Here is a 27,133-nt window from a genome sequence, read left to right on the forward strand (position 1 = left end):
AGGGCCACATGGTGAAGACACCTGCCCTGAGGTAACAATATAAAAGAGTAAAGTGCAAACAGGGCACTCTGTAAAAAAGCCCTGAATGTTTGGTTTGGCAGGTATCAGGGTAGCCCCAATATTTAGATCACACTGCCGCACATTTTCTGAGGTAACAATATAAAAGGTAGCCCCAATATCTGGATCCCACTGCCCATTTTCTGAGGTAACAATATTAAATTATAAAAGTTTAAAGTGCCAACAGGGCACTCTGTAAAATAAAAATAATGTTTGGATTTGTAGGTATCAGGGTTGAGGATACAGTGCAAACAGAACCTTAAAACACAAACATTGTTTTATCACCCGCTGCTCTAAGGCAGTTGTCTATATACCCGATATTCTGAGGATTGCGGGATTTGTGTTGGGGGATTTGAGGGAGGCTCATAGTTGTATGGACCATATGGGTGCTGTGGGTAGGCTGTGTCTTGCTGTTGTGCTTGTGTGGTATTCCCTATGGTACGTGCAAACGTGCGTTCAAAAAATGTCATCTGCCTATCATGCATGGTCATTAACTGCGTCATAAAGTTTGATGCATTTCCTTTTCTGACGCAATAAATCTCTCAAGCCGTGCATCTTCCTGGGCATTGAGCTCACTATCTGCCTCACGCAGGTGATCCACGATAATGGACGTCATTGCTCTGACCGTTTGTTCTGTTTTGTTTAGTTTATTTTTCCGCTGTGGAACATTGTAGACTGTGAAGGGGATGAAACAGAATGTAAGCAACAATATAAAAATAGCAGTGGTAACATATACGTGTTTGTGGCCTTCTCCCACCTGCACACTAGCTATACTCTGCAACATTACTATGCCTTTACATAGATTCTGTATAGGGACTGCTGCAACTGTATTTGTAATGGTAATACGTACTATTTGAGCGCAAAGTCGTGGTCTTGGGGGGTTGCGACGTCTCCGCCTGAGACTGTGGTATGTCCTCAATAGTGGCACTGATGGAATCATCATTGACGGTCGAGTCTTCGAAACTGCTGTCCGATATAAGCAGCGGGGATGATGGGCTGCATTGTGAGTTGGGAAGGCTGTGCTGTGTTTCGTTGGAATTTTACAGTGTCATGTTTGCACTTAAATATTTTATATTGTTACCTCAGAAAATGTGTGCCAACTGTTTAAAAGAAAACATATAATAACTTATAACTTTTGAACAAAATTTTTATAACTGAAAAACAAAATAAACAAAAAATGTTTGCACACAAAAACTTGTCTGTCTTCTCTACTGCAACATTGTTTGAAGATTAGCTGCAATGGTGCCCCCCCCCACCAAGCCTGGTGCATCATGTACAGTGACCCCCGCCCCATGATCATGTACATTCCACTCGGGGAGAAAGTTTTCCTTTTGAATCTCACATATGTTATGGAGAATGCAGCAGGCTGCTACTATATCTGGCATTATTTTCAAGTCCACATCATTCCTCTTCATGAGGCAGCGCCAGCGTCCTTTTAAACGCCCAAACGCATTCTCCACTGCCATGCGGGCCGAACTTAGGGCATGGGTATATGATGTCTGTTCGGGAGATAAGTGAACATGCTGGGTGTAGCTCTTCATTAGCCAGCGCTGTAATGGGTATGCTGCATCACCAATGAGGTGGTCCGGGATGTCCACACCATGTACGATCACCGATTTCTGTTAATAAAACATTAATATTATTACAGGGTTAAAACTTGACTATTGGTTTATGGGCGAACATTAGTTTAAGTAGTAAATAATCTTACCTCTCGAGGGAAAAGCCATCAACCAAGCTTGTCCTCAGCAATACCATAAAGATCGGAGTTGGCGAGAACCCTTGCATCATGTGACCGTCCGGGCCACCCTATGAAGACATCTGTGAAACTAAAAATAAAGATAAATTACAGTTTATTCATTATCATAAAACAGCCCAAGTCTATTTCAAACACATTAGTGAAACAGTGCTTACCAGTATTTGTGGTCCACTACAGCTTGCAGAACAATGGAATGCCAACCCTTATGATTGTAATAGTCTGCTGGGTTGTCACGGGGGGCGATGATGGGGATGTGAGTCCCATCTATGGCACCACCACACTGTGGGTAGCCACGCTTCTTAAATCCTTTTATAGTCGCATCTAGCCGCTGTCCTTGTGGCAAGGAAATAAAGCGATGGTACATGGTATCCAGCAATGCCCGCGTGACCTGGTAGACAATCTTGCAGACCGTGCCAATCCCTACTCCAAATAAACTGGAAACTGTGCGATACTCTCCAGGGGTAGCATACCATCAGAGAGCAATCGCTAATCTCCTGGCTGGCTCAATGGGCTTCCGGAACCTGGTGGTCTGCATGGTTATTGCGGGGGACAGTAGTTCCAAAACATACTCGAATGTAGCGCGAGACATCCTGAAGTTTTCCATCCACTGCTGCTCCTGTTATGCTAGAATGGTCTGCATGAATGCTTCTCCATGTCTGCGATCTCTCACCCACATTCTTCGGCTTGGTGTAGAGCTCATTGTTATGAGAGAAATAACAGTGGATGATATAAGCGCTCTCCTCCTTTTCAAATATTTGCGTCGATAGGTAGCCCTCTCTGCAAAGAATTGAGCCCTCCTTCTCCAGCTCAGCAGTAGGTAGCACAAGGTGAGAAGCTGCATCAAGCTGTCTGTAGCAGAAATAAGCAGCAGTAAACTGCAAACAGTCTGCGACTCCATGCTAGACACAGCTACTGCACCGGCGTCCATTGCTGCAATGCTGTGAGCAGGCCCCACCCCTCCCTTTTGGTGACATCATCTTGATGAGACAGTAAAAAGTCCGTTTGTAATGACATCAATAGGCTTTTACAGAGCTTACCCGGGTTCGGTGGAAACAGATCCGACACGGGAATAACCCGTGTCGAAGTGCAGTGGAAACGGGGGTCCGAGACGGGTTGTAGCCGGGTTAAACATCCCGGATCGGACACGGTACTCAGGTGGAAAAGGGGTATTAGAGAGGCAGGCCCAGGAAAGCTGTGCCCGCAGTACCCCCCTGATGGTGGACCTGTGTGTGTGACTCAAAGGCATGAGTTCATTCCAGTTGCCCGGAGGCAAGTTGGAGTTTGGTGCCGCCCCACTTAAAAAAAGTAAAACTGTGTGTGTGTGCACACGCGTGTGTGTTGTAAGCACACACACAATTTACAGGACTATATACTGTAGATAGCGCTCTCAGCTGGACTACAGGGACCAGAGCTTGCAGTGAATTGGCAGAGCTCCAGCTATGCTGTGTGATGACAGCCAGTCCAGCAGTGGCGGGTGCACAGTCACTTACCGATCAGCGCAGGCTGATCAGTACCAGACGGAAGCCGTCCTCTACCCTATTCCTGGTGTTAGCAGGGCTCCTGGGACAGAGCCAATCAACTCTGCAGTAGCGGGTGTGCCGCAGAGCTCATTGGAAGCGCAGTGGTCAGACTTTGATCCCACTGTGAACCACACAGGTGCCCCTTTAGGGCTTAGAGCCCGGATGCAGGCATCTCCATTGCCTCTGAGAGTTACACCCTTGGTGTGACTATACTGATGGCAAAGGCCTGTGTTATTCATGATATCTTTCACAACATGATTATTTCATTAACCCCTACCCAACAGTGTACCAGCTTAAATCCATGGGATCAATTTAGCAAGAAATGGAGTTGTGAACTAGTATAAAGTCTCACTAATGACTTCCACATTTAACTTGGTAATAATTACTATCATCTCTTGCAGCAGCACAGGGGCCCCTACAGTTTTGAAATGATTAATGAATAAAACAGTAGTGCAGGTGGAGCTTTCAAACCAGTCAGACTGGTTGAGAAGACTGGAGCCGCCCCCAGGAGCATTCTGTCTGTAGGGAGAGAAGAAGAGACTGGGACTACAGAAAGAAAACAGTAGAAGAGAGACAGCAACAGGAAGCATGTGTGGACCCAGTAAGTTACCTATAATCTAAACTTTTAACATTATTGTGACCAAACAAGGGAGGCAATGTCAATTTATCTGATCCTTCGGCACAAGTGTTCAGGATACATTTCTAGTGGTTGTACCTCTTGTTGGTGAGGAGCTGATACTGTATTGGGTAGCACTATTTCACTGTTTAATGGGTTCTATAAACACCATTTACTGAGCTCCCAAAGACGTGTTTGCATCTTTGATCTACTGGCTATAGAAATCTAGCTATAGACTTTACCGGATGTTGACAGATATATATTATAGATATATGTTCTTGTGTATGTGTGAATTATCAGTGGATGATTCACAAAAAAATTTAAACTGGTTAAACTCGTTAATGACTGCTGTTGCTTTTTGTAGTAATTGCTGTAATGTAAAGCATTTTGAAACACAACCTAACCCTATGCAGATGATAGTCAGTAAAATAAAAATAAAAAAATCAGAAATTTGTTACCAGCCGTGTCTTTGCATTGAACTATTGGTTAATAATTACAGTCTGTTTATTTTAAGGATAGATTGTAGTGGGACCCTGAACCTTCTACATACAGTGTGTCTCATTACATAGTCACATCATCCAGTTCTTTTTTTAACAAATTAGCTTGCAATACACACAGTAAATGCATTCTTATTGGCATAGTGGCTCAATATCACTCTGTAGCTCAGAAGTTAATATAATGCCAGGGCTCTGTTGTACTTCCATAATATCCATATAGATACAGTATATCCACTTTTAGCATTGTGGAAGTTGTTTTAGTTATGCAGAAATCCAGGCAGAACGCTTATAATTTCTAGATGAAAACACCAGCATCTCAGCAAGTCAGGTGGTCCTGATGTACCATATATGAACTGTGGGGACTGCTATACCCGCAACAAGGAAACAGTCTGAGACCTTCCTTCTATCAGTGCGCCTGTTATGTCTTCTGCTACTTACAGCTACAGATACCATTTCTTCTAAGAAAAGCATCCAATTCATTTTTTAAACTCTGTTGGTATGTTAGACCTCACTACTGCATGTGTTCAGATTTTCCACAGCCTAACCACCTTATGGTAAAGGCTTCATCCTATGATTGTGAAATAGTCTTACTTCCATTTGCAATAGGTGATATCTTGCCCTTTTCTCATATATATATATATATCCCAATCATCCTGATTTTGGCTGGGATGGTCCTGATTTCAGGAGACCTCCCCACCACCCAATGAACATTCCACTTTGCAGGGGGTTGCGAGGTATTCCACTGCCACATGCAACAAAAGTAGGTGCCTTCACTGAGTGTGGCATAAAACATAACAATGATGGCCATGGGGTCATGGCCACTATGATTAAGTCACGCCCCCCTGTTTATTTGAAAATCTCCCTAAGTTGAGAAGTATGCCCTCTGCGTGGTCCATTGTAGTTGAGAGGTATGCCCTCTGCGTGGTCCATGGTAGTTGAGAGGTATGCCCTCTGCGTGGTCCATGGTAGTTGAGAGGTATGCCCTCTGCGTGGTCCATTCTAGTTGAGAGGTATGCCCTCTGTGTGGTCCATTGTAGTTGAGAGGTATGCCCTCTGCGTGGTCCATGGTAGTTGAGAGGTATGCCCTCTGCGTGGTCCATGGTAGTTGAGAGGTATGCCCTCTGCGTGGTCCATTCTAGTTGAGAGGTATGCCCTCTGCGTGGTCCATTCTAGTTGAGAGGTATGCCCTCTGCGTGGTCCATGGTAGTTGAGAGGTATGCACTCTGCGTGGTCCATGGTACAGATAGTTAATTGGACAAATGTTTGTATTGTACTGTAATATAATTTTTCATATTATTTTGGCCTCCTCTAAAGAAACATTTCTTGCCGAAGTGATAATGATAATGTTAAATTTTTGTAATCTCTTTATTATATAATAATCGTCCCAGTCCCACTAGTAGTGAAGTTGTCTTCCTCTGAACTCTGTTGAGCTCTCCTCTGATCTTCTTACACCCCATATTCAAGATTTGACTACAAATAAACCATCAACTTACATACAGTTATTAATTATTACCCTATACAATAATACCATGTTTATATAACATGCAATTATATTTTGATGCAACCCAGTGTCCTATTTGCTAGCCTGATCTCCTGGGCCCTACAGATACCCAGTAACCCCCTCCCCGCTTCCCAGCACCCCTGTATATGGTCTGTCATTCAGTTGGCAAATATTCAAATAACAGTCACATGGGGAGATGGGCAAGAAATGATGACAATTGATGCAGCTGTTAAAATGATCTTATTGTGTATGTTAACAAGTCCTCAGGAATGTCTGTAAATCCTGAGTGAATAGTTGCTGTAAACCAAATAAAAACAAGCGAGTGTGTTTTTCCAAATACTCTCTTGTAGGCCTTTTTCACTGTAAAGTGGTGTATAACCCCTTCCTCCAACATCCTTTATTCAAGCTTGAGAGGGCTGTACCCCCTGCCTAGCCAATACTCATTTTCTTTCAGATACAGCATGGGGACAGCTAAGCATTCAACAATGTGTAAACACAATTAAATCTCTTCATCATCACCTTCGAAAGCATCCTTGCTGACTTGCGGTATGGATGGCTCCATTAATTTGTGAGGGTTATCTTCAGAACAGGACTAAGTTCTCCAACAGTTGTAGAACTGGAAGTCCCAGTGACTGAGTATGCAGGGACTTGTAGTTCCACAACAGCCTGATAGCCATAGGTTGCCAAGGTGTGATCCAGTGTGTTATACATTTCAGGCTAGTTACAATAATAATTTTAAAAGTCATCATCAAACCATTGTCTGTAGAGACTCTATGGACTTATTTATCAATTAGTGATAAATTTCACCGTGAGTGATAAACTGCAGCAGCCAATCAGCTCCTAACTGCCATGTTACAGACTGTGTTTGAAAAATGACAGTTATCAGCCGATTGGCTGGTGCAATTTATCACTCACAGTGAAATTTATCACTCATTGATAAATGAGCCCAATAATATGAAATTAAAACATATGTCTGAATTGCTGGGTAATAGCTAAAACTAAAACAAAGTCAAACAAAAATAATTTTCCTTATGGTCCCAATTTGTAATTCAACATATAGGAATTCCAAAATTGGTATTTATTGCTGGTGAAAGGTTATGCCATTTTAATCTTTTGTTTAGATGCCTTTTTTTCCATATATTATCTAGTGCTGGTTGTTGCTATTATTAATTCTGGATGTAAAATTGATCATTGTTTGAATGTAAGGTACAATAGGTTCCACCTGACATGCTGCCATATGGCACTGTACACTCCCCTAAGCGGTGTAGCCAGGGGGGACTTACACAATTTCCTTAAAAAATTTTTTTTCAATAGTAGGCAAATTTGTTCTACATTCTGCGCGACAGTGTAATACAACTCCGAGCAGGGATGTGAGACAATGAATGTCTGCTTTAATTTGGAGGCTTGAATGTTTCCATTAGGTATAGACCACTGAATTTACATGTATAGAATATGAGCATGATGTAACCCTACTTATTTATAGATGAAATTTCCCAACCTGTCTCCACAGAGATACTGGATGGCGCCCAGTTTGGAAAGATTCTGATGAAATTGGGACTAGGACTACTTGTAGTTGGGCACCTCAATTTTATAGTGGGGGCTATTGTGCATGGCTTGGTGCTGAGACATGTGGTTCAGTTGCAGGACACTGTCTCACTGCAATATTCTGTAACCAACATCCTTGCTGTGGCATCTTCAGTTCTGGTAAGTTGCTGGTATGCATTTCTCTATATAAGTGATTTGTTGTATGGACATTTGCACTGCAATTATAGCTATATGTCACAGCTGCTGTAACCCAGTGTTAAAGGAACAAAGGGAAGATTTATCATAGCTTGAAGAGAGATAAAATGGAGAGAGCGAAAGTACCAACCAATTAGCTCCTAACTGCCATTTTTTAAACACAGCCTGTAACATAGCAGTAAGGAGGTGATTCTTGGTTGGTATTTTATCTCTCTCCGCTTTTTATCTCTCCAAGCTTTGATAAATCTTACCATTTATGTGGACACTAGATTCCACGGGAACGTTAATCCCTCCCTGGTTTTATTAGAATATTTTGTGACTGTATAAATTTATTATATATGTGTGATCAACATTTAAAAAAAAAGTTATATTCTTTAGAACTTACTGAAATCTCTTTACGAAGGGCAAACGGCATTGCATGGCCTGTGCGGCTTAATCAGTGCATATGCACTTAAGGCCCGTGTTCACGGGCAGATGTGTGGAGAGATTTGTGCTGAGCGAACCACTCAACACACATCTCTCCTCCCGCTCAGCACAGCACGATATGTGCTGAGCATGCGCGGGTGGGCTAATTTCACCCAGCGGGTGAATTGAGCGACCTGCTAGATTGAGCCTGCGGGGCCGCGCATCGCTATCGCTGTGGGGGGTACACACGGAGAGATCATGCTTAAAATCTAAGCAATCTAGTCAGATTGCTTAGATTTTAAGATGGGATTGCTCCGCGAGTACCCCCCTTTAGATTTCCGCCATGGGAACATAGGTATGAAGGAGACAGAAGACTGCCTGAGATGAGGGATTAGACCAGTGGTTCTCAAACTCGGTCCTCAGGACCCCACACAGTGCATGTTTTGCAGGTAACCCAGCAAGTGCACAGGTGTATTAATTACTCACTGACACATTTTAAAAGGTCCACAGGTGGAGCTAATTATTTCACTTGTGATTCTGTGAGGAGACCTGCAAAACATGCACTGTGTGGGGTCCTGAGGACCGAGTTTGAGAACCTGTGGATTAGACAGAATAAAGCTTTATTACTTTTGTTGTTTTCTTTCTTCATAAAGTGGGGAATAAGGATATTTGGGAATATTTTATTTTTCATTTGAAAAGTGTGTCATTTTAGATGTTACTCTTTTAGCAAATTGAGCAGGGGTCTTTTGTAGAGTTATTGGGACAGTAATACAGTAATAGGAGGTGGATTGTAGAGATGAGCGGGTTCGGTTTCTCTGAATCCGAACCCGCACGAACTTCATGTTTTTTTTCACGGGTCCGAGCGACTCGGATCTTCCCGCCTTGCTCGGTTAACCCGAGCGCGCCCGAACGTCATCATGACGCTGTCGGATTCTCGCGAGGCTCGGATTCTATCGCGAGACTCGGATTCTATATAAGGAGCCGCGCGTCGCCGCCATTTTCACACGTGCATTGAGATTGATAGGGAGAGGACGTGGCTGGCGTCCTCTCCGTTTAGAATAGATTAGAGAGACACTTGATTTACTAATTTTGGGGAGCATTAGGAGTACTCAGTACAGTGCAGAGTTTTGCTGATAGTGACCACCAGTTTTATTTATAATCCGTTCTCTGCCTGAAAAAAGCGATACACAGCACACAGTGACTCAGTCACATACCATATCTGTGTGCACTGCTCAGGCTCAGGCCAGTGTGCTGCATCATCTATTATCTATATATAATATTATATATATCTGATTATCTGTCTGACTGCTCAGCTCACACAGCTTATAATTGTGGGGGAGACTGGGGAGCACTACTGCAGTGCCAGTTATAGGTTATAGCAGGAGCCAGGAGTACATAATATTATATTAAAACAGTGCACACTTTTGCTGCAGGAGTGCCACTGCCAGTGTGACTAGTGACCAGTGACCTGACCACCAGTATATATAATATTAGTAGTATACTATCTCTTTATCAACCAGTCTATATTAGCAGCAGACACAGTACAGTGCGGTAGTTCACGGCTGTGGCTACCTCTGTGTCGGCACTCGGCAGCCCGTCCATAATTGTATATACCACCTAACCGTGGTTTTTTTTTCTTTCTTTATACATACATACTAGTTACGAGTATACTATCTCTTTATCAACCAGTCTATATTAGCAGCAGACACAGTACAGTGCGGTAGTTCACGGCTGTGGCTACCTCTGTGTCGGCACTCGGCAGCCCGTCCATAATTGTATATACCACCTAACCGTGGTTTTTTTTTCTTTCTTTATACATACATACTAGTTACGAGTATACTATCTCTTTATCAACCAGTCTATATATTAGCAGCAGACACAGTACAGTGCGGTAGTTCACGGCTGTGGCTACCTCTGTGTCGGCACTCGGCAGCCCGTCCATAATTGTATATACCACCTAACCGTGGTTTTTTTTTCTTTCTTTATACATACATACTAGTTACGAGTATACTATCTCTTTATCAACCAGTCTATATATTAGCAGCAGACACAGTACAGTGCGGTAGTTCACGGCTGTGGCTACCTCTGTGTCGGCACTCGGCAGCCCGTCCATAATTGTATATACCACCTAACCGTGGTTTTTTTTTCTTTCTTTATACATACATACTAGTTACGAGTATACTATCTCTTTATCAACCAGTCTATATATTAGCAGCAGACACAGTACAGTGCGGTAGTTCACGGCTGTGGCTACCTCTGTGTCGGCACTCGGCAGCCCGTCCATAATTGTATATACCACCTAACCGTGTTTTTTTTTTCTTTCTTTATACATACATACTAGTTACGAGTATACTATCTCTTTATCAACCAGTCTATATATTAGCAGCAGACACAGTACAGTGCGGTAGTTCATGGCTGTGGCTACCTCTGTGTCGGCACTCGGCAGCCCGTCCATAATTGTATATACCACCTAACCGTGGTTTTTTTTTCTTTCTTTATACATACATACTAGTTACGAGTATACTATCTCTTTATCAACCAGTCTATATATTAGCAGCAGACACAGTACAGTGCGGTAGTTCACGGCTGTGGCTACCTCTGTGTCGGCACTCGGCAGCCCGTCCATAATTGTATATACCACCTAACCGTGGTTTTTTTTTCTTTCTTTATACATACATACTAGTTACGAGTATACTATCTCTTTATCAACCAGTCTATATATTAGCAGCAGACACAGTACAGTGCGGTAGTTCACGGCTGTGGCTACCTCTGTGTCGGCACTCGGCAGCCCGTCCATAATTGTATATACCACCTAACCGTGGTTTTTTTTTCTTTCTTTATACATACATACTAGTTACGAGTATACTATCTCTTTATCAACCAGTCTATATATTAGCAGCAGACACAGTACAGTGCGGTAGTTCACGGCTGTGGCTACCTCTGTGTCGGCACTCGGCAGCCCGTCCATAATTGTATATACCACCTAACCGTGGTTTTTTTTTCTTTCTTTATACATACATACTAGTTACGAGTATACTATCTCTTTATCAACCAGTCTATATATTAGCAGCAGACACAGTACAGTGCGGTAGTTCACGGCTGTGGCTACCTCTGTGTCGGCACTCGGCAGCCCGTCCATAATTGTATATACCACCTAACCGTGGTTTTTTTTTCTTTCTTTATACATACATACTAGTTACGAGTATACTATCTCTTTATCAACCAGTCTATATATTAGCAGCAGACACAGTACAGTGCGGTAGTTCACGGCTGTGGCTACCTCTGTGTCGGCACTCGGCAGCCCGTCCATAATTGTATACTAGTATCCAATCCATCCATCTCCATTGTTTACCTGAGGTGCCTTTTAGTTGTGCCTATTAAAATATGGAGAACAAAAATGTTGAGGTTCCAAAATTAGGGAAAGATCAAGATCCACTTCCACCTCGTGCTGAAGCTGCTGCCACTAGTCATGGCCGAGACGATGAAATGCCAGCAACGTCGTCTGCCAAGGCCGATGCCCAATGGCATAGTACAGAGCATGTCAAAACCAAAACACCAAATATCAGTAAAAAAAGGACTCCAAAACCTAAAATAAAATTGTCAGAGGAGAAGCGTAAACTTGCCAATATGCCATTTACCACACGGAGTGGCAAGGAACGGCTGAGGCCCTGGCCTATGTTCATGGCTAGTGGTTCAGCTTCACATGAGGATGGAAGCACTCAGCCTCTCGCTAGAAAACTGAAAAGACTCAAGCTGGCAAAAGCACCGCAAAGAACTGTGCGTTCTTTGAAATCCCAAATCCACAAGGAGAGTCCAATTGTGTCGGTTGCGATGCCTGACCTTCCCAACACTGGACGTGAAGAGCATGCGCCTTCCACCATTTGCACGCCCCCTGCAAGTGCTGGAAGGAGCACCCGCAGTCCAGTTCCTGATAGTCAGATTGAAGATGTCAGTGTTGAAGTACACCAGGATGAGGAGGATATGGGTGTTGCTGGCGCTGGGGAGGAAATTGACCAGGAGGATTCTGATGGTGAGGTGGTTTGTTTAAGTCAGGCACCCGGGGAGACACCTGTTGTCCGTGGGAGGAATATGGCCGTTGACATGCCAGGTGAAAATACCAAAAAAATCAGCTCTTCGGTGTGGAGGTATTTCACCAGAAATGCGGACAACAGGTGTCAAGCCGTGTGTTCCCTTTGTCAAGCTGTAATAAGTAGGGGTAAGGACGTTAACCACCTCGGAACATCCTCCCTTATACGTCACCTGCAGCGCATTCATAATAAGTCAGTGACAAGTTCAAAAACTTTGGGTGACAGCGGAAGCAGTCCACTGACCAGTAAATCCCTTCCTCTTGTAACCAAGCTCACGCAAACCACCCCACCAACTCCCTCAGTGTCAATTTCCTCCTTCCCCAGGAATGCCAATAGTCCTGCAGGCCATGTCACTGGCAATTCTGACGAGTCCTCTCCTGCCTGGGATTCCTCCGATGCATCCTTGCGTGTAACGCCTACTGCTGCTGGCGCTGCTGTTGTTGCCGCTGGGAGTCGATGGTCATCCCAGAGGGGAAGTCGTAAGCCCACTTGTACTACTTCCAGTAAGCAATTGACTGTTCAACAGTCCTTTGCGAGGAAGATGAAATATCACAGCAGTCATCCTATTGCAAAGCGGATAACTGAGTCCTTGACAACTATGTTGGTGTTAGACGTGCGTCCGGTATCCGCCGTTAGTTCACAGGGAACTAGACAATTTATTGAGGCAGTGTGCCCCCGTTACCAAATACCATCTAGGTTCCACTTCTCTAGGCAGGTGATACCGAGAATGTACACGGACGTCAGAAAAAGACTCACCAGTGTCCTAAAAAATGCAGTTGTACCCAATGTCCACTTAACCACGGACATGTGGACAAGTGGAGCAGGGCAGGGTCAGGACTATATGACTGTGACAGCCCACTGGGTAGATGTATGGACTCCCGCCGCAAGAACAGCAGCGGCGGCACCAGTAGCAGCATCTCGCAAACGCCAACTCTTTCCTAGGCAGGCTACGCTTTGTATCACCGCTTTCCAGAATACGCACACAGCTGAAAACCTCTTACGGCAACTGAGGAAGATCATCGCGGAATGGCTTACCCCAATTGGACTCTCCTGTGGATTTGTGGCATCGGACAACGCCAGCAATATTGTGTGTGCATTAAATATGGGCAAATTCCAGCACGTCCCATGTTTTGCACATACCTTGAATTTGGTGGTGCAGAATTTTTTAAAAAACGACAGGGGCGTGCAAGAGATGCTGTCGGTGGCCCGAAAAATTGCGGGACACTTTCGGCGTACAGGCACCACGTACAGAAGACTGGAGCACCACCAAAAACTACTGAACCTGCCCTGCCATCATCTGAAGCAAGAAGTGGTAACGAGGTGGAATTCAACCCTCTATATGCTTCAGAGGTTGGAGGAGCAGCAAAAGGCCATTCAAGCCTATACAATTGAGCACGATATAGTAGGTGGAATGCACCTGTCTCAAGTGCAGTGGAGAATGATTTCAACGTTGTGCAAGGTTCTGATGCCCTTTGAACTTGCCACACGTGAAGTCAGTTCAGACACTGCCAGCCTGAGTCAGGTCATTCCCCTCATCAGGCTTTTGCAGAAGAAGCTGGAGGCATTGAAGAAGGAGCTAAAAGGGAGCGATTCCGCTAGGCATGTGGGACTTGTGGATGCAGCCCTTAATTCGCTTAACAAGGATTCACGGGTGGTCAATCTGTTGAAATCAGAGCACTACATTTTGGCCACCGTGCTCGATCCTAGATTTAAAGCCTACCTTGGATCTCTCTTTCCGGCAGACACAGGTCTGCTGGGGTTGAAAGACCTGCTGGTGACAAAATTGTCAAGTCAAGCGGAACGCGACCTGTCAACATCTCCTCCTTCACATTCTCCCGCAACTGGGGGTGCGAGGAAAAGGCTCAGAATTCCGAGCCCACCCGCTGGCGGTGATGCAGGGCAGTCTGGAGCGACTGCTGATGCTGACATCTGGTCCGGACTGAAGGACCTGACAACGATTACGGACATGTCGTCTACTGTCACTGCATATGATTCTCTCAACATTGATAGAATGGTGGAGGATTATATGAGTGACCGCATCCAAGTAGGCACGTCACACAGTCCGTACTTATACTGGCAGGAAAAAGAGGCAATTTGGAGGCCCTTGCACAAACTGGCTTTATTCTACCTAAGTTGCCCTCCCACAAGTGTGTACTCCGAAAGAGTGTTTAGTGCCGCCGCTCACCTTGTCAGCAATCGGCGTACGAGGTTACATCCAGAAAATGTGGAGAAGATGATGTTCATTAAAATGAATTATAATCAATTCCTCCGCGGAGACATTGACCAGCAGCAATTGCCTCCACAAAGTACACAGGGAGCTGAGATGGTGGATTCCAGTGGGGACGAATTGATAATCTGTGAGGAGGGGGATGTACACGGTGATATATCGGAGGGTGAAGATGAGGTGGACATCTTGCCTCTGTAGAGCCAGTTTGTGCAAGGAGAGATTAATTGCTTCTTTTTTTGGGGGGGTCCAAACCAACCCGTCATATCAGTCACAGTCGTGTGGCAGACCCTGTCACTGAAATGATGGGTTGGTTAAAGTGTGCATGTCCTGTTTTGTTTATACAACATAAGGGTGGGTGGGAGGGCCCAAGGACAATTCCATCTTGCACCTCTTTTTTCTTTTCTTTTTCTTTGCATCATGTGCTGATTGGGGAGGTTTTTTTGGAAGGGACATCCTGCGTGACACTGCAGTGCCACTCCTAGATGGGCCCGGTGTTTGTGTCGGCCACTAGGGTCGCTAATCTTACTCACACAGTCAGCTACCTCATTGCGCCTCTTTTTTTCTTTGCGTCATGTGCTGTTTGGGGAGGGTTTTTTGGAAGGGACATCCTGCGTGACACTGCAGTGCCACTCCTAGATGGGCCCGGTGTTTGTGTCGGCCACTAGGGTCGCTAATCTTACTCACACAGCTACCTCATTGCGCCTCTTTTTTTCTTTGCGTCATGTGCTGTTTGGGGAGGGTTTTTTGGAAGGGACATCCTGCGTGACACTGCAGTGCCACTCCTAGATGGGCCCGGTGTTTGTGTCGGCCACTAGGGTCGCTAATCTTACTCACACAGCTACCTCATTGCGCCTCTTTTTTTCTTTGCGTCATGTGCTGTTTGGGGAGGGTTTTTTGGAAGGGCCATCCTGCGTGACACTGCAGTGCCACTCCTAGATGGGCCCGGTGTTTGTGTCGGCCACTAGGGTCGCTAATCTTACTCACACAGCTACCTCATTGCGCCTCTTTTTTTCTTTGCGTCATGTGCTGTTTGGGGAGGGTTTTTTGGAAGGGACATCCTGCGTGACACTGCAGTGCCACTCCTAGATGGGCCCGGTGTTTGTGTCGGCCACTAGGGTCGCTAATCTTACTCACACAGCTACCTCATTGCGCCTCTTTTTTTCTTTGCGTCATGTGCTGTTTGGGGAGGGTTTTTTGGAAGGGACATCCTGCGTGACACTGCAGTGCCACTCCTAGATGGGCCCGGTGTTTGTGTCGGCCACTAGGGTCGCTAATCTTACTCACACAGCTACCTCATTGCGCCTCTTTTTTTCTTTGCGTCATGTGCTGTTTGGGGAGGGTTTTTTGGAAGGGCCATCCTGCGTGACACTGCAGTGCCACTCCTAGATGGGCCCGGTGTTTGTGTCGGCCACTAGGGTCGCTAATCTTACTCACACAGCTACCTCATTGCGCCTCTTTTTTTCTTTGCGTCATGTGCTGTTTGGGGAGGGTTTTTTGGAAGGGACATCCTGCGTGACACTGCAGTGCCACTCCTAGATGGGCCCGGTGTTTGTGTCGGCCACTAGGGTCGCTAATCTTACTCACACAGCTACCTCATTGCGCCTCTTTTTTTCTTTGCGTCATGTGCTGTTTGGGGAGGGTTTTTTGGAAGGGACTCCTGCGTGACACTGCAGTGCCACTCCTAGATGGGCCCGGTGTTTGTGTCGGCCACTAGGGTCGCTAATCTTACTCACACAGCTACCTCATTGCGCCTCTTTTTTTCTTTGCGTCATGTGCTGTTTGGGGAGGGTTTTTTGGAAGGGCCATCCTGCGTGACACTGCAGTGCCACTCCTAGATGGGCCCGGTGTTTGTGTCGGCCACTAGGGTCGCTAATCTTACTCACACAGCTACCTCATTGCGCCTCTTTTTTTCTTTGCGTCATGTGCTGTTTGGGGAGGGTTTTTTGGAAGGGACATCCTGCGTGACACTGCAGTGCCACTCCTAGATGGGCCCGGTGTTTGTGTCGGCCACTAGGGTCGCTTATCTTACTCACACAGCGACCTCGGTGCAAATTTTAGGACTAAAAATAATATTGTGAGGTGTGAGGTATTCAGAATAGACTGAAAATGAGTGTAAATTATGGTTTTTGAGGTTAATAATACTTTGGGATCAAAATGACCCCCAAATTCTATGATTTAAGCTGTTTTTTAGTGTTTTTTGAAAAAAACACCCGAATCCAAAACACACCCGAATCCGACAAAAAAAATTCGGTGAGGTTTTGCCAAAACGCGTTCGAACCCAAAACACGGCCGCGGAACCGAACCCAAAACCAAAACACAAAACCCGAAAAATTTCAGGCGCTCATCTCTAGTAGATTGAAGCAACTCCTGAGACCCAGCTGCATATTTATAGAAATGGCTTAATTCATGCAACCACTAACTCTGGCTTCCTGCAGGAAGTGACTGTGAGGTGTCTCCAGTGCCATCTTTGTTACTCTCTACTGTCACTTTGCCAATTACAGCTATGGAGGGTGTTTCCCAGCACTGCAGCTTTAATTGTTTTCATTTTCACCTTATCTGATTTTGCACTTTGCAGACATGTGCTTGGAGAGACGATGTGGGGAGTGAACCTGCATGTTTAGTACACTGAGGGCATGCAGACACAAGTTAAACATGCCCCTTTGGGATGCTCCATATCTGAGTTACAGATCTAGAAGCTATGAGATGTACATTTTGGAGTAAATGTATCAAGGTGGGAGGTTTTTTTAGAACTGGTGATGTTGACCATAGCAACCAATCAGATTCTACTTAACATTTATCTAGCTGCTTCTAGAAGACAATAAATAGAATATGATTAGTTGCTATGGGCAACATCACCAGTTCTAAAAAAAACTCCCACCTTAGTAAATTTACCTCTTTGCATCTACATAAACTGAGTGTTGATGATGATTCTCTCATCTTTACTTTGAAGTTTGAACCACTCTAAATGCCACGTATAAGGTTGCAATTAAAATGTGCAACTCAGAATCCAAATGCTTCTTTGCTCAAACCCCTGCTTCTTTAATTTATTCTTTGCACAGATAATTGTACCAAGCAACATTAGTGACATTAAATTCTATTTTTTTCTAATTTAGTTGTGTTATTTGGTCAACTATTTTTCCTTTATTCTTTTTTCGTCTCCATGAGAATGAGTCTGATTGCTCCCTCAGTTCAGGGGGATATTTATCAAAGCACGGATAAAGATGAAGTAGAGAGAATTAAATCATTTACTAAGTTTCATTTTTTTAAAACAAAAAAAGCACATATTTATCAAGCCTTAGAGAGTGCTAAATTGCAGTGATAAACTACCAACCAATCAGCTCCTGTCATTTTTCAAACACAGCCTGTTACATGACAGTAATGGGCTGATTGGCTGGTACTTTATCGCCGTGCAATTTATCACTATCCAAGGATTGAACTGATTAGGAACTGATTGGTTAGTTCTTTGAAGTCAGGTTGTTTAGACACCTCACTGCAGCACTGTCTAGCGAGATATTTTTATGAGGCTTCTCTGACTCTAGACAGTGGCGTCAGAAGGCGGGTGCGGGGGGTGCGGCCCGCACTCGGGTGTCCCCCTTGGAAGGGGTGACACCAAAGTGCCAGCTCTTCTGTAGTGACAAGAGCCAAGTGCTGCAGTGAGATAAACCCCTGCAGCACTCGGCTCCTGTCACAGATAAGAGCACTGCACGCTGTGCAGTCTACAGGGCAGCCAGCATTTTCGGGGAAGCTTGACATGCCACCGGAGCGAAGAAGAAAAAAAAGATCTGCGAGACCACGCCCCCTTTTCGGACACCCGCGGCTCCTGTGGGGGGGGGGGGGGGTGATAATACAGAGTGTGCTCCGGGTCACCCGGTGACGCCTCTGACTCTAGACAAAATGTCTGTGCTTCTGTCATCTCCTCTGTTACTGTATCCAGTGACAGATTTTTCTCCAGAGATCATTCTTGTTACTATTTTCTCCAACGGTTCATCTGACTCTGGAGAGATACCTGGAAAACCCCTGTGGGAGGAGCCAATGCTGTCCCTCGGTTGTCCTTGGCATGGCAGTACTTCAGCCTTGTTAAGTGTACATTCTGTGCAGGAGGCTTATGGTCATTAGGTCGACAAGACTTAGGCTGACAGTCATTAGGTTGACCACTATTGGTCTACACGCACTAGGTCGACATGGTCATTAGGTCAACATGAATAAGGTGGACATGGTAAAAAGGTCGACATGAGTTTTAAAAATAAATACTTTTTTGAACTTTTTCATACTTTACGATCCACGTGGACTACAATTGGGAATGGTAACCTTGTCCGAAGCTGCGAGGGGACACAGTGCATTAATTGGGGTTCCCCGTCACTTTACGAAGAAAACGACACGATGAAAAAGAGAATGGTCTCAAGGTACAAAAGTAGCCACAGTGAGTCTGGTTCTTACTGGACAGTTTACTGGGATGATGCGTGGTATTATTTTCTAAAAGTATGTATGATAAATGTGTGTCCTAAGGTCAGACTGATTAGGACACATACAAGCACTGTGTTGGTCAATTTGCTTTACCTCATGACTGTTGGTTTTGGACCAATGGGACTGAATGGGATCAAGAGGAGGGTGAATGCATAGGGTACCTTGACTGATAGGAATGGCCTTTACATACTATAGCTCTAAGATGTGTATGTAAGTCAGGCCCTAAATCATGAGGAAGCATCTGTTCAACACAATTTTTAGTATTATTCTTATTTACCAACCACTGAATGCAGGAGATATTTCCGCACAGTAATGCGGTAGTTCATAGTCTCCTTAATCTCAATGTGGACTGCAATATGGGGCAATGTATCAAGCGTCTGATAGCTAACATCACCTGAGGATGGCATTGGCAGTTGTTAACTAAAGGCCACATCATCGATGTGGTGGGATGTTCAGATCTATATCCGGCTTGCTGGAGTGTGTGCTGATCAGTGGTGGCTGCCCTAAAGATGCTAGAAACCTCTGCTGCGATATACAAACAACAGAAGGACTGTCAATAGGGATAGGTCATTGCCAGGACAGACTCTTATCAATGTGTTGACCCAACATGACTTTAATGATACATTGGTTCATCTCAGTGACGTGCGGTGAGGTCACTGGTTGGGGAGGCACTGGCAGCTAACAAGCCCTCCAACCCCCCCCCCCCCCCCCCCCCCCAAAAAAAAAAAAAAAAGTGTGTTCCCCCGACACATCAGTAAAACCAGCACTAGGCAGAACCAGCCAGGGGGAGTAATGCCATAGCAGGGGAGACACTCAGTGTGGGGTCCCCCTGCCATAACATTAATCTGCCCCCCCAGCCAGTCAGCCCAGGGTTGGAATTCCTCGGAAAGTGGGAACCCCAAAAAATAAAAATGGGGTCCCCCCTCCCGAGCAATAACCAGCACTGGGCTGATAGCCCAGTGCTATGCCCCGCACCCCTGGTGGCGGTGGGTGCGGGGTTTATTGTGTTAATATTGTTCTTTACAGGTGGCCTACAGGTCCCAGCAAGCCTGCCCCAGCATGCTGGCACTTGGAGAACCACAAGTGCCAGCATGCCCGGACATAAAGGGCCTGCTGGCACCTGTAGTCCACCTGCAAAGAATAGTAATATTGTTCTTTACAGGTAGCCTACAGGTCCCAGCAAGCCTGCCCCAGCATGCTGACACTTGGAGAACCACAAGTGCCAGCATGGACATAAAGGGCCCGCTGGCACCTGTAGTCCACCTGTAAAGAAAATATTAAAATAAAAACACCACACGGCTTGAAAATAAGCTTTATTAAACCGGACCTTCACCTGGGGGCGGCGGCCTTTAAGCTCTTTTGCGTGGCCGCCGCCTTCCCAGGGCTTCCGGCGTCTTCACCTGGGGGGGCGCCACCTCCCCAGGGCTTCCAGCGTCTTCTTCACCTGGTGGGCGGCGGCTGCTAAGCTCTTTTGCACAGCCGCCGCCCAGCCAGGACTTGCGGCGTCTTCTTTCTTCAGGAGCTCTTCACAGCTCCTCATCTGCCGTCGGGCTGACTCTCCTCCGCCTCGCGCTGACTTATATAAGTCAGCCGAGGGGGCGGGGCGATGACGCGGCGAGCCGTGATTGGCTCGCGGTGGCCATCTTGATTTTCAAAAATGACGCTGAGGCGCCATTTTTGAAACTGGACCAGCTCCGCTGCCAAACTCTGCTGGATAAAGGTACATTTCCGCCACCGCCCGCACCACCGCCGCATCCCGCCGCCCCCACCATCGCCGCATCCAGCCGCCCGCACCTCCTCCGCCAGCGTCGCCCACACAGTGGCCTCACTGACAGGGACGTGCTTTCATAGGTTGAAAGCACGTCCCTGTATGAAAGCGGCACCTCTAATGGTGCCGCTTTCCCATATATTTTCAATGGGCTTTTACAGCCCATGGCTAGTCCCCGCCCGTGCCCGCCCCCCGCTCCCCATACTTTCCCCAGTGACAACGGGAGGCACCACGATCGGTGCCTCCCAAACACATACAGAGGGGAGCAATCCTAAGAATAATATTAAGAAGATACATATGACACAGAATATGTGTCATATGCATCTTCTTTGTATTATCTTACTCATTAATGACAGGGGAGGCACTGCCTCCCCTGCCTCCCCTGACTGCACGTCCCTGGTTCATCTGTTATCGTTGCAAATAGTGACGAGAGACATGACGCTTTAAAGTTAAAAAAAAACCTATTTTTCATAAAAAGGTCCCTTTTTATGTGGAAAACTATCTGTGGCAGCGGGATTAGCAAAACACTTCTTAACATCAAATAATTTTTATTAAGGGTTTATGCAAGTAGGGGGGTACAAAAGAAAATAGGGAAGTAGGGAGGGGGAACACAGTATAGGGAGTGGGAGATGTACACAATGATAGTCTGAAACACACAAAAAAAGAGACATTAGCGGACCAGAATTAAGGTGAAGCACTTAAATGGCGATACCATTGGTAAGGATATTCAAGTACAGATGGAGTCACGCTCATCTTGGCTTCTCTGCTGCGCCTAGGTGCACCAAGGTTTATTATCATAAGCCTTTCATCTATTGTTCTCAGCTGCAATACAATACAGGGAGAACAATACAGCAGGGGATTAAGTCCGACTGCCCTGGCTCAGTTAATCCTATTAAAGGCAAAGGTGAGGAGGGCTCCATCTGTATAACACACATTCGAAGTAAGGCATCAATATCAAGTTACAGTAAGAATAATGTATATATTATAAAAAGAAAAAAGAATAAGCCAGAGGAGAAAGGCCCTCATTCCGAGTTGTTTGCTCGCTAGCAGATTTTAGCAGCATTGCACATGCTAGGCCGCCGCCCTCTGGGAGTGTATCTTAGCTTAGCAGAATAGCGAACGAAAGATTAGCAGAACTGCTACTAAATAATTCCCTGCAGTTTCTGAGTAGCTCCAGACCTACTCACAGATTGCGATCAGCTCAGTCCGTTTAATTCCTGGTTTGACGTCACAAACACGCCCTGCGTTCGGCCAGCCACTTCCCCATTTCTCCAGACACTCCCGCGTTTTTCCCTGACACGCCTGCGTTTTTTAGCACACTCCCGGAAAACGCTCAGTTACCACCCAGAAACGCCCCTTTCCTGTCAATCATTCACCGATCAGCAGTGCGACTGAAAAGCGTCGCACGAACACCAGCAAATCTACTAAGTTTTGTGTTAAATAACTTAGCGCATGCGCTCTGCGTACCATGCGCATGCGCATTTAGCAACAAATCGCAGCATAGCGAAAATCGGCAATGAGCGAACAACTTGGAATGACCACCAAAATACGGAATAGGGAGTTAAGAGCAAGAGGGAGCAAAACATTTCTTGTGTGTATCTGTATAGACACAGACCCTTGCTCTATGTTTTACTGTCTCAACCAATGAAGCCAGGTGATGGTAGGAACACAAACTGACCAGCAGTGGGGAACAGTGGAGCTGCTGGCAGTCAGTCAGTCAGTCAGTCAGTCAGTCAGTCAGTCATATGTGGTGATCCTACATTGATAGGGAAAGAGCAGGCAGGCAATAAAATAGAAAATGTCGAGCTGGAACTGGGAAGAGGAATGAAGAAGTTGAGTATAGAAAATGCGATTGAAAATAGACATTATTGGTGGAGTAGAAGTAATAAGTGTTTAGGGAAGGAATAATCAAGAGTAATTGTGTGTAAGATCAGGAGTGGCTCTTGCCAGAAGCAAGCAGGACTTTTGCCCGAGGCGCCGCAGCCATAAGGACGATGCTGCAGCTGCGCGGCCTGCTTACACTGCACTGACCCTCCCGGCTCCCACACTTTCTTATGCTGCCGCGCGGTGCGCCTGACGTCATCGAGCACCGCACGGCATTGTGGGAGCGTCCGCAGACGCTAGAGGCCCTAATTGACCTCTAGTGTCTGTTTGGTGCTATGGGGGAGACGTCATGACGTCTCTCCCATAGATCCGAGGAGCAGGCACCGGGTGGCCAAAGACAGCAGCGGTCGGGAAGCAGGAGCGGGGCTGGTGAGTATTTTTGTTGTTGTGTGTGTGTTTGTAAGCGGCGCTACTAAGGGGCAAAACTACAGGTGGCACAACTATTGGGGGCAAATCTACAATGGGCACAACTGTGGGGGGCAAATCTACTGGGGGCACAGCTACAGGGTGCAAATATACTGGGGGCACAACTACAGGGGGCTCAGATACTGGAGGCACAACTACAGTGGGCAAATCTACTAGTTAAAATCCACTGAGGCACAGCTACAGCTGGAGGGGGCACAGCTACAGGGGGCATAACTGTGGCCACACCCCTTCCATATGAAGCCACGCCCCTATTTTTTATTATTATTTTTTTTTTTTTACCCGTGCCTTTGGCGCACACTAATCCTGATTTACCTGCTGGGGGGGAGCCATAGGAAACTTTAGCCCTGGGCACCACAAGGTCTAGAACAGGCCCTGTGTAAGATAATAGTTGTAACAAAAAGGAGCCATATCAAAGAGGAGTACAATCAAAAATACATTTCATTAAACCCTTTTTTCAATCTAAAATTAGCAAATATGGGAAGAGCAGAATATATATATATATATATATATATATATATATATATATTTATTTTTTTTCTTAATGAGCTGACAGGAAGATCCAAGTCAAAGAGAAATGTTGTATGGGATTAACCATATGATAATGAGAAATTCTAGGGCCTAGAATAAAGTAATGTAAATAAAATCAGCAAAAATACTAATACTACAGTGGAATGAAATGGTAACATTGAAGGAGGGTTTATAAAAATTCAGTCAGACAAGCCCTGAGTCTACGCTTGCGGCTGCGACCCGCAACTCCTGCTGTGTTGTCAGATTGGTTATAGCTTCGGCTGCGACCCGCAACTCCTGCTGTGTTGTCAGATTGGTTATAGCTTGCAACACTTTCTGATGTTATTATGAACAGGATTCCCTTGATAAAATATATTGTTTTCACTTATTGCTAAGATTAAGGGTAATGTGGTCTGGGGTCTTGTCTCTCTCTGAGTTACGGTTTGTGGTGCACGCTCTCTACATTATGTGACAAGTAGCCATGGCAGCGACAGGAGCACATCATTTTATGCAGGGCAGTACTGAGAGAAACCAGCAGGGAACAAATATTGTGAGTACAGTATTTGCAGGAAGCACAGATTGGTCCCAGGAGGGAAATGATGAGCATTCAGAATAGCTATGTGCTATGAAGAGGAAAGACATATGGAAAAGAGCTGTAAACCACAGCTACATATAAATGACATAACAAAAGATGTGTCTGGGGCACAAGCCAGTCCTGGTTAAGGCTGGAAGCTGGACCTAGGGCCAGAGCCAACAATACCTCACCAGCATGAGAGTCTAACTACAGTAAGTAGTTAAACATAGCAAGAATATTAATTAAGGGGACCCAAACATCAGGAAATTCATTGGGCCTAATGTTGAGATACAGCTAAGTCAAAATGAGCCACATTAGAGAAGTGGTTGATTTGTGTACTCCCATCCTTACAGTACAAAGCGTAGATTTAATGCCCCTGATTCTCTGACCATGGAAGTGTAGGAAGAGGCAGATGGAAGCTGTGCACCTTTTTTATGTGGCACAAATTCTGTCTAAACTCTAGTTCAAGCCATTCATGATTTGGAAAGAATCTCTGAGCTATTAGGGCAACCAATCCTCAAGTATTCTCAGTACGTCATGTTTTCAGGGTTTCTTTAATACTGTACAGTTACGTTAGTCAATTTTGCTGGGGTGGTAATCATTTCACCTGTTTTCACAGACAAAAATCCTTCAAACTTTATCTGTTGGGGGCACTTGATGATTGGAGAGGAAAACCACCAAAGTAGCTTATATTGAGTTCATTTTACTAGGATTCCTATAATGTGCATTTAAACACGAGAATCTTTGTGAGGGAAATAGCCTGGCGAATATTCTCATAATCTGTAGGAACGCCAATTGTAGTGTTTATTTCATTGAAATGTCTGCATAAATTATTTGCATTAAAAAAATCCCCATTCTAATTTATATAATGTACATTACACCTATTAGCTACTGCACTTCTGCATTATTAGATGCAGTGAATTACCGCACCATAATAATGGTCTTTTTAGCCAGATAATGCTGTCGGGCTATCCAATTACAGCCCGTTTTTGCGGTAAATGACTTGTTATCTGATGCAAACACATGGGATCCGTGATAAGATCGCGGACCCATGTGTTACCATCCCATAACGGGTCTCCTGGGGCTGGCTATCGGGGATTCTGCTTTACATGCTGCATAATCCTTGATAACTTTTGGTTTATGGGGCTAATTAGATAGCCCTGGGGAAATCCTAAAGCGGTAATTCATCGCAGCTAATAGGATACCACCCATAGTATTCATAGTTTCTGAGGTTGAAAAAAGACAATTTGTCCATCAAGTTCAACCTATTTGTGGTCTTCTACGCTGTATTATTTTTAGGACTAATTTTGTCTGTTGCTAATGTCGGCTGTTGTGTTTATTCTTCTTTTTTTTAAAAATAACTATAGTGCGTGGCTACGCACCATAACCCTTTATATCTTTATCCATTAGGAATTTATCTAGCCCATTCTTAAAAGTGTTGACCGAGGCCGCCATTACAACTCCCTCAGGCAGGGATATCCAAACACGTATTGTCCTTACTGTGAAAAAAACATTTTGCCTCTGTGTGCGTAATCTCCTCTCCTCTGACCTAAGCGGCTGTCCACGTGTCCTCTGTGTTGATCTTACCAAAAACAGATCCCTTGCAAGCTCTGTGTATTGCCCCCTTATATATTTGTAAATGTTGATCATGTCCCCTCTTAGTCTCCTTTTTTGCAGTGTAAACAGGCCTAGCCTTGCAAGCCTTTCCTCGTATTCCAGCGTCTCCATCCCCTTAATTAGTTTGGACGCCCGCCTCTGAATCTTTTCTAGTTCCAAGATATCCTTTTTGTAGTATGGTGCCCAAAATTGTGCACAGTATTCAAGATGTGGCCTCAACAATATTGCTTTATGTTACATTTGTTTCTTTTTATTCAATAATCTTTATAAAATTTTACAATTATGCATATACAAATACAAAAACAAACAAACAAACAAACAAACAAACAATTAATTAGACATGAGAAAACAAACAATAAACAGATATTACAAGAGCTTTGTGTGTGGATTCAATTTGTCATGCATCAGATGAATTAGCAAAGTGTTAGGAGAGAGCAGGCATATTATGACATAATAATGTATCACTGTCTTTCCGTACATTTAGTATGTGTCATATAGAAAAACAAACTATTAAGGTTAGCACTCATCAGAAAGAAGGAGAAATATATACAGGATGTTCGATCAATCAAGTAAGCACGTGTGTCACCGGCCGCAGGCTGACAGCTATTCCCGAACAAAAACAGATAAACAAATTGATATACACACCATTTTACTGTCAGGAGTCATAAGAGGACGTGTTAAGTCAAAGATCAGTCCCGGCGACCTGTTGAGTAAGGAGACTCAAGCCACCTACCCCAAATATCATAATATTTATTTTGCGCTTTCCTAGCCAGGTATACAAACTTCTCATGTGTTGCCGTGTCATTGACAAGTATCTTCTAAGAGTGCAACGCTGGGGCCTCACTGGCAAGCCACAGTCTAGCAATACACACCTTGGCCAACCCACACATATTAATAATATAATGTCTGCTAGAGGCGTCCAGAGTCTCCCCCTCCACAGCCGACAGGACACATACCGCAGGGGTAAAAACAGACGATGGAAGGCCCGTTGACACCAGGGTATCAATAACACCAGTCCAGAATGCTACTACAAGAGGACATAACCAGAGTAAGTGCCACAAATTGGCATCTAAGGAGCCACATTTAGGGCATTTCGTGGAATGGGTACCCCAAAAATGAAACATTCTCACCGGTATGATATACACTCAGTGAAGTGCAAACAATGGAATTTGTTGATATCTGATGCTTGTGGTAGAGGAGTGGGGGGAACCTAAGGCACACTCCCAGATCTCATCCGTAATAGGACCTAGATCTGATTCCCATTTAGATCTAAGAATGGAAAGCGGGTCTGAGTGATGGGACTGGAGTATAGCCATATAAATACCAGAAATCAAATGCCCATTTCCTCGGCTTTGCAACAAATACTTGACTGGGAAATCAATAATCAACGGTGGGGAGTCAAAAAACTGAGCATAAATCGCATGTCTCAATTGCAAAAAAACAATAAAAATAGGAGGAGGGCATACAGTAGTCTTGCTGGAGTTGT

The 27,133-nt window shown here is 45.0% G+C and overlaps 1 protein-coding gene across 1 annotated transcript in view; it reads left to right on the forward strand.

Annotated features, from left to right (window-relative positions):
- The first annotated feature begins 3,863 nt into the window (after positions 1–3,863).
- Positions 3,864–27,133, forward strand: part of TMEM54 (transmembrane protein 54) — a 42,138-nt gene continuing 18,868 nt past the window's right edge. The window contains exons 1-2 of the mRNA XM_063954130.1: positions 3,864–3,934; positions 7,458–7,651. Coding sequence (XP_063810200.1) covers positions 3,922–3,934; positions 7,458–7,651 — 207 coding nt within the window. The 5' untranslated portion in view covers positions 3,864–3,921. The remainder of the gene's footprint in view (positions 3,935–7,457; positions 7,652–27,133) is intronic.

Source organism: Pseudophryne corroboree, chromosome 2 (genome assembly GCF_028390025.1).
Source record: "Pseudophryne corroboree isolate aPseCor3 chromosome 2, aPseCor3.hap2, whole genome shotgun sequence".
Taxonomy (NCBI): Eukaryota; Metazoa; Chordata; class Amphibia; order Anura; family Myobatrachidae; genus Pseudophryne; species Pseudophryne corroboree.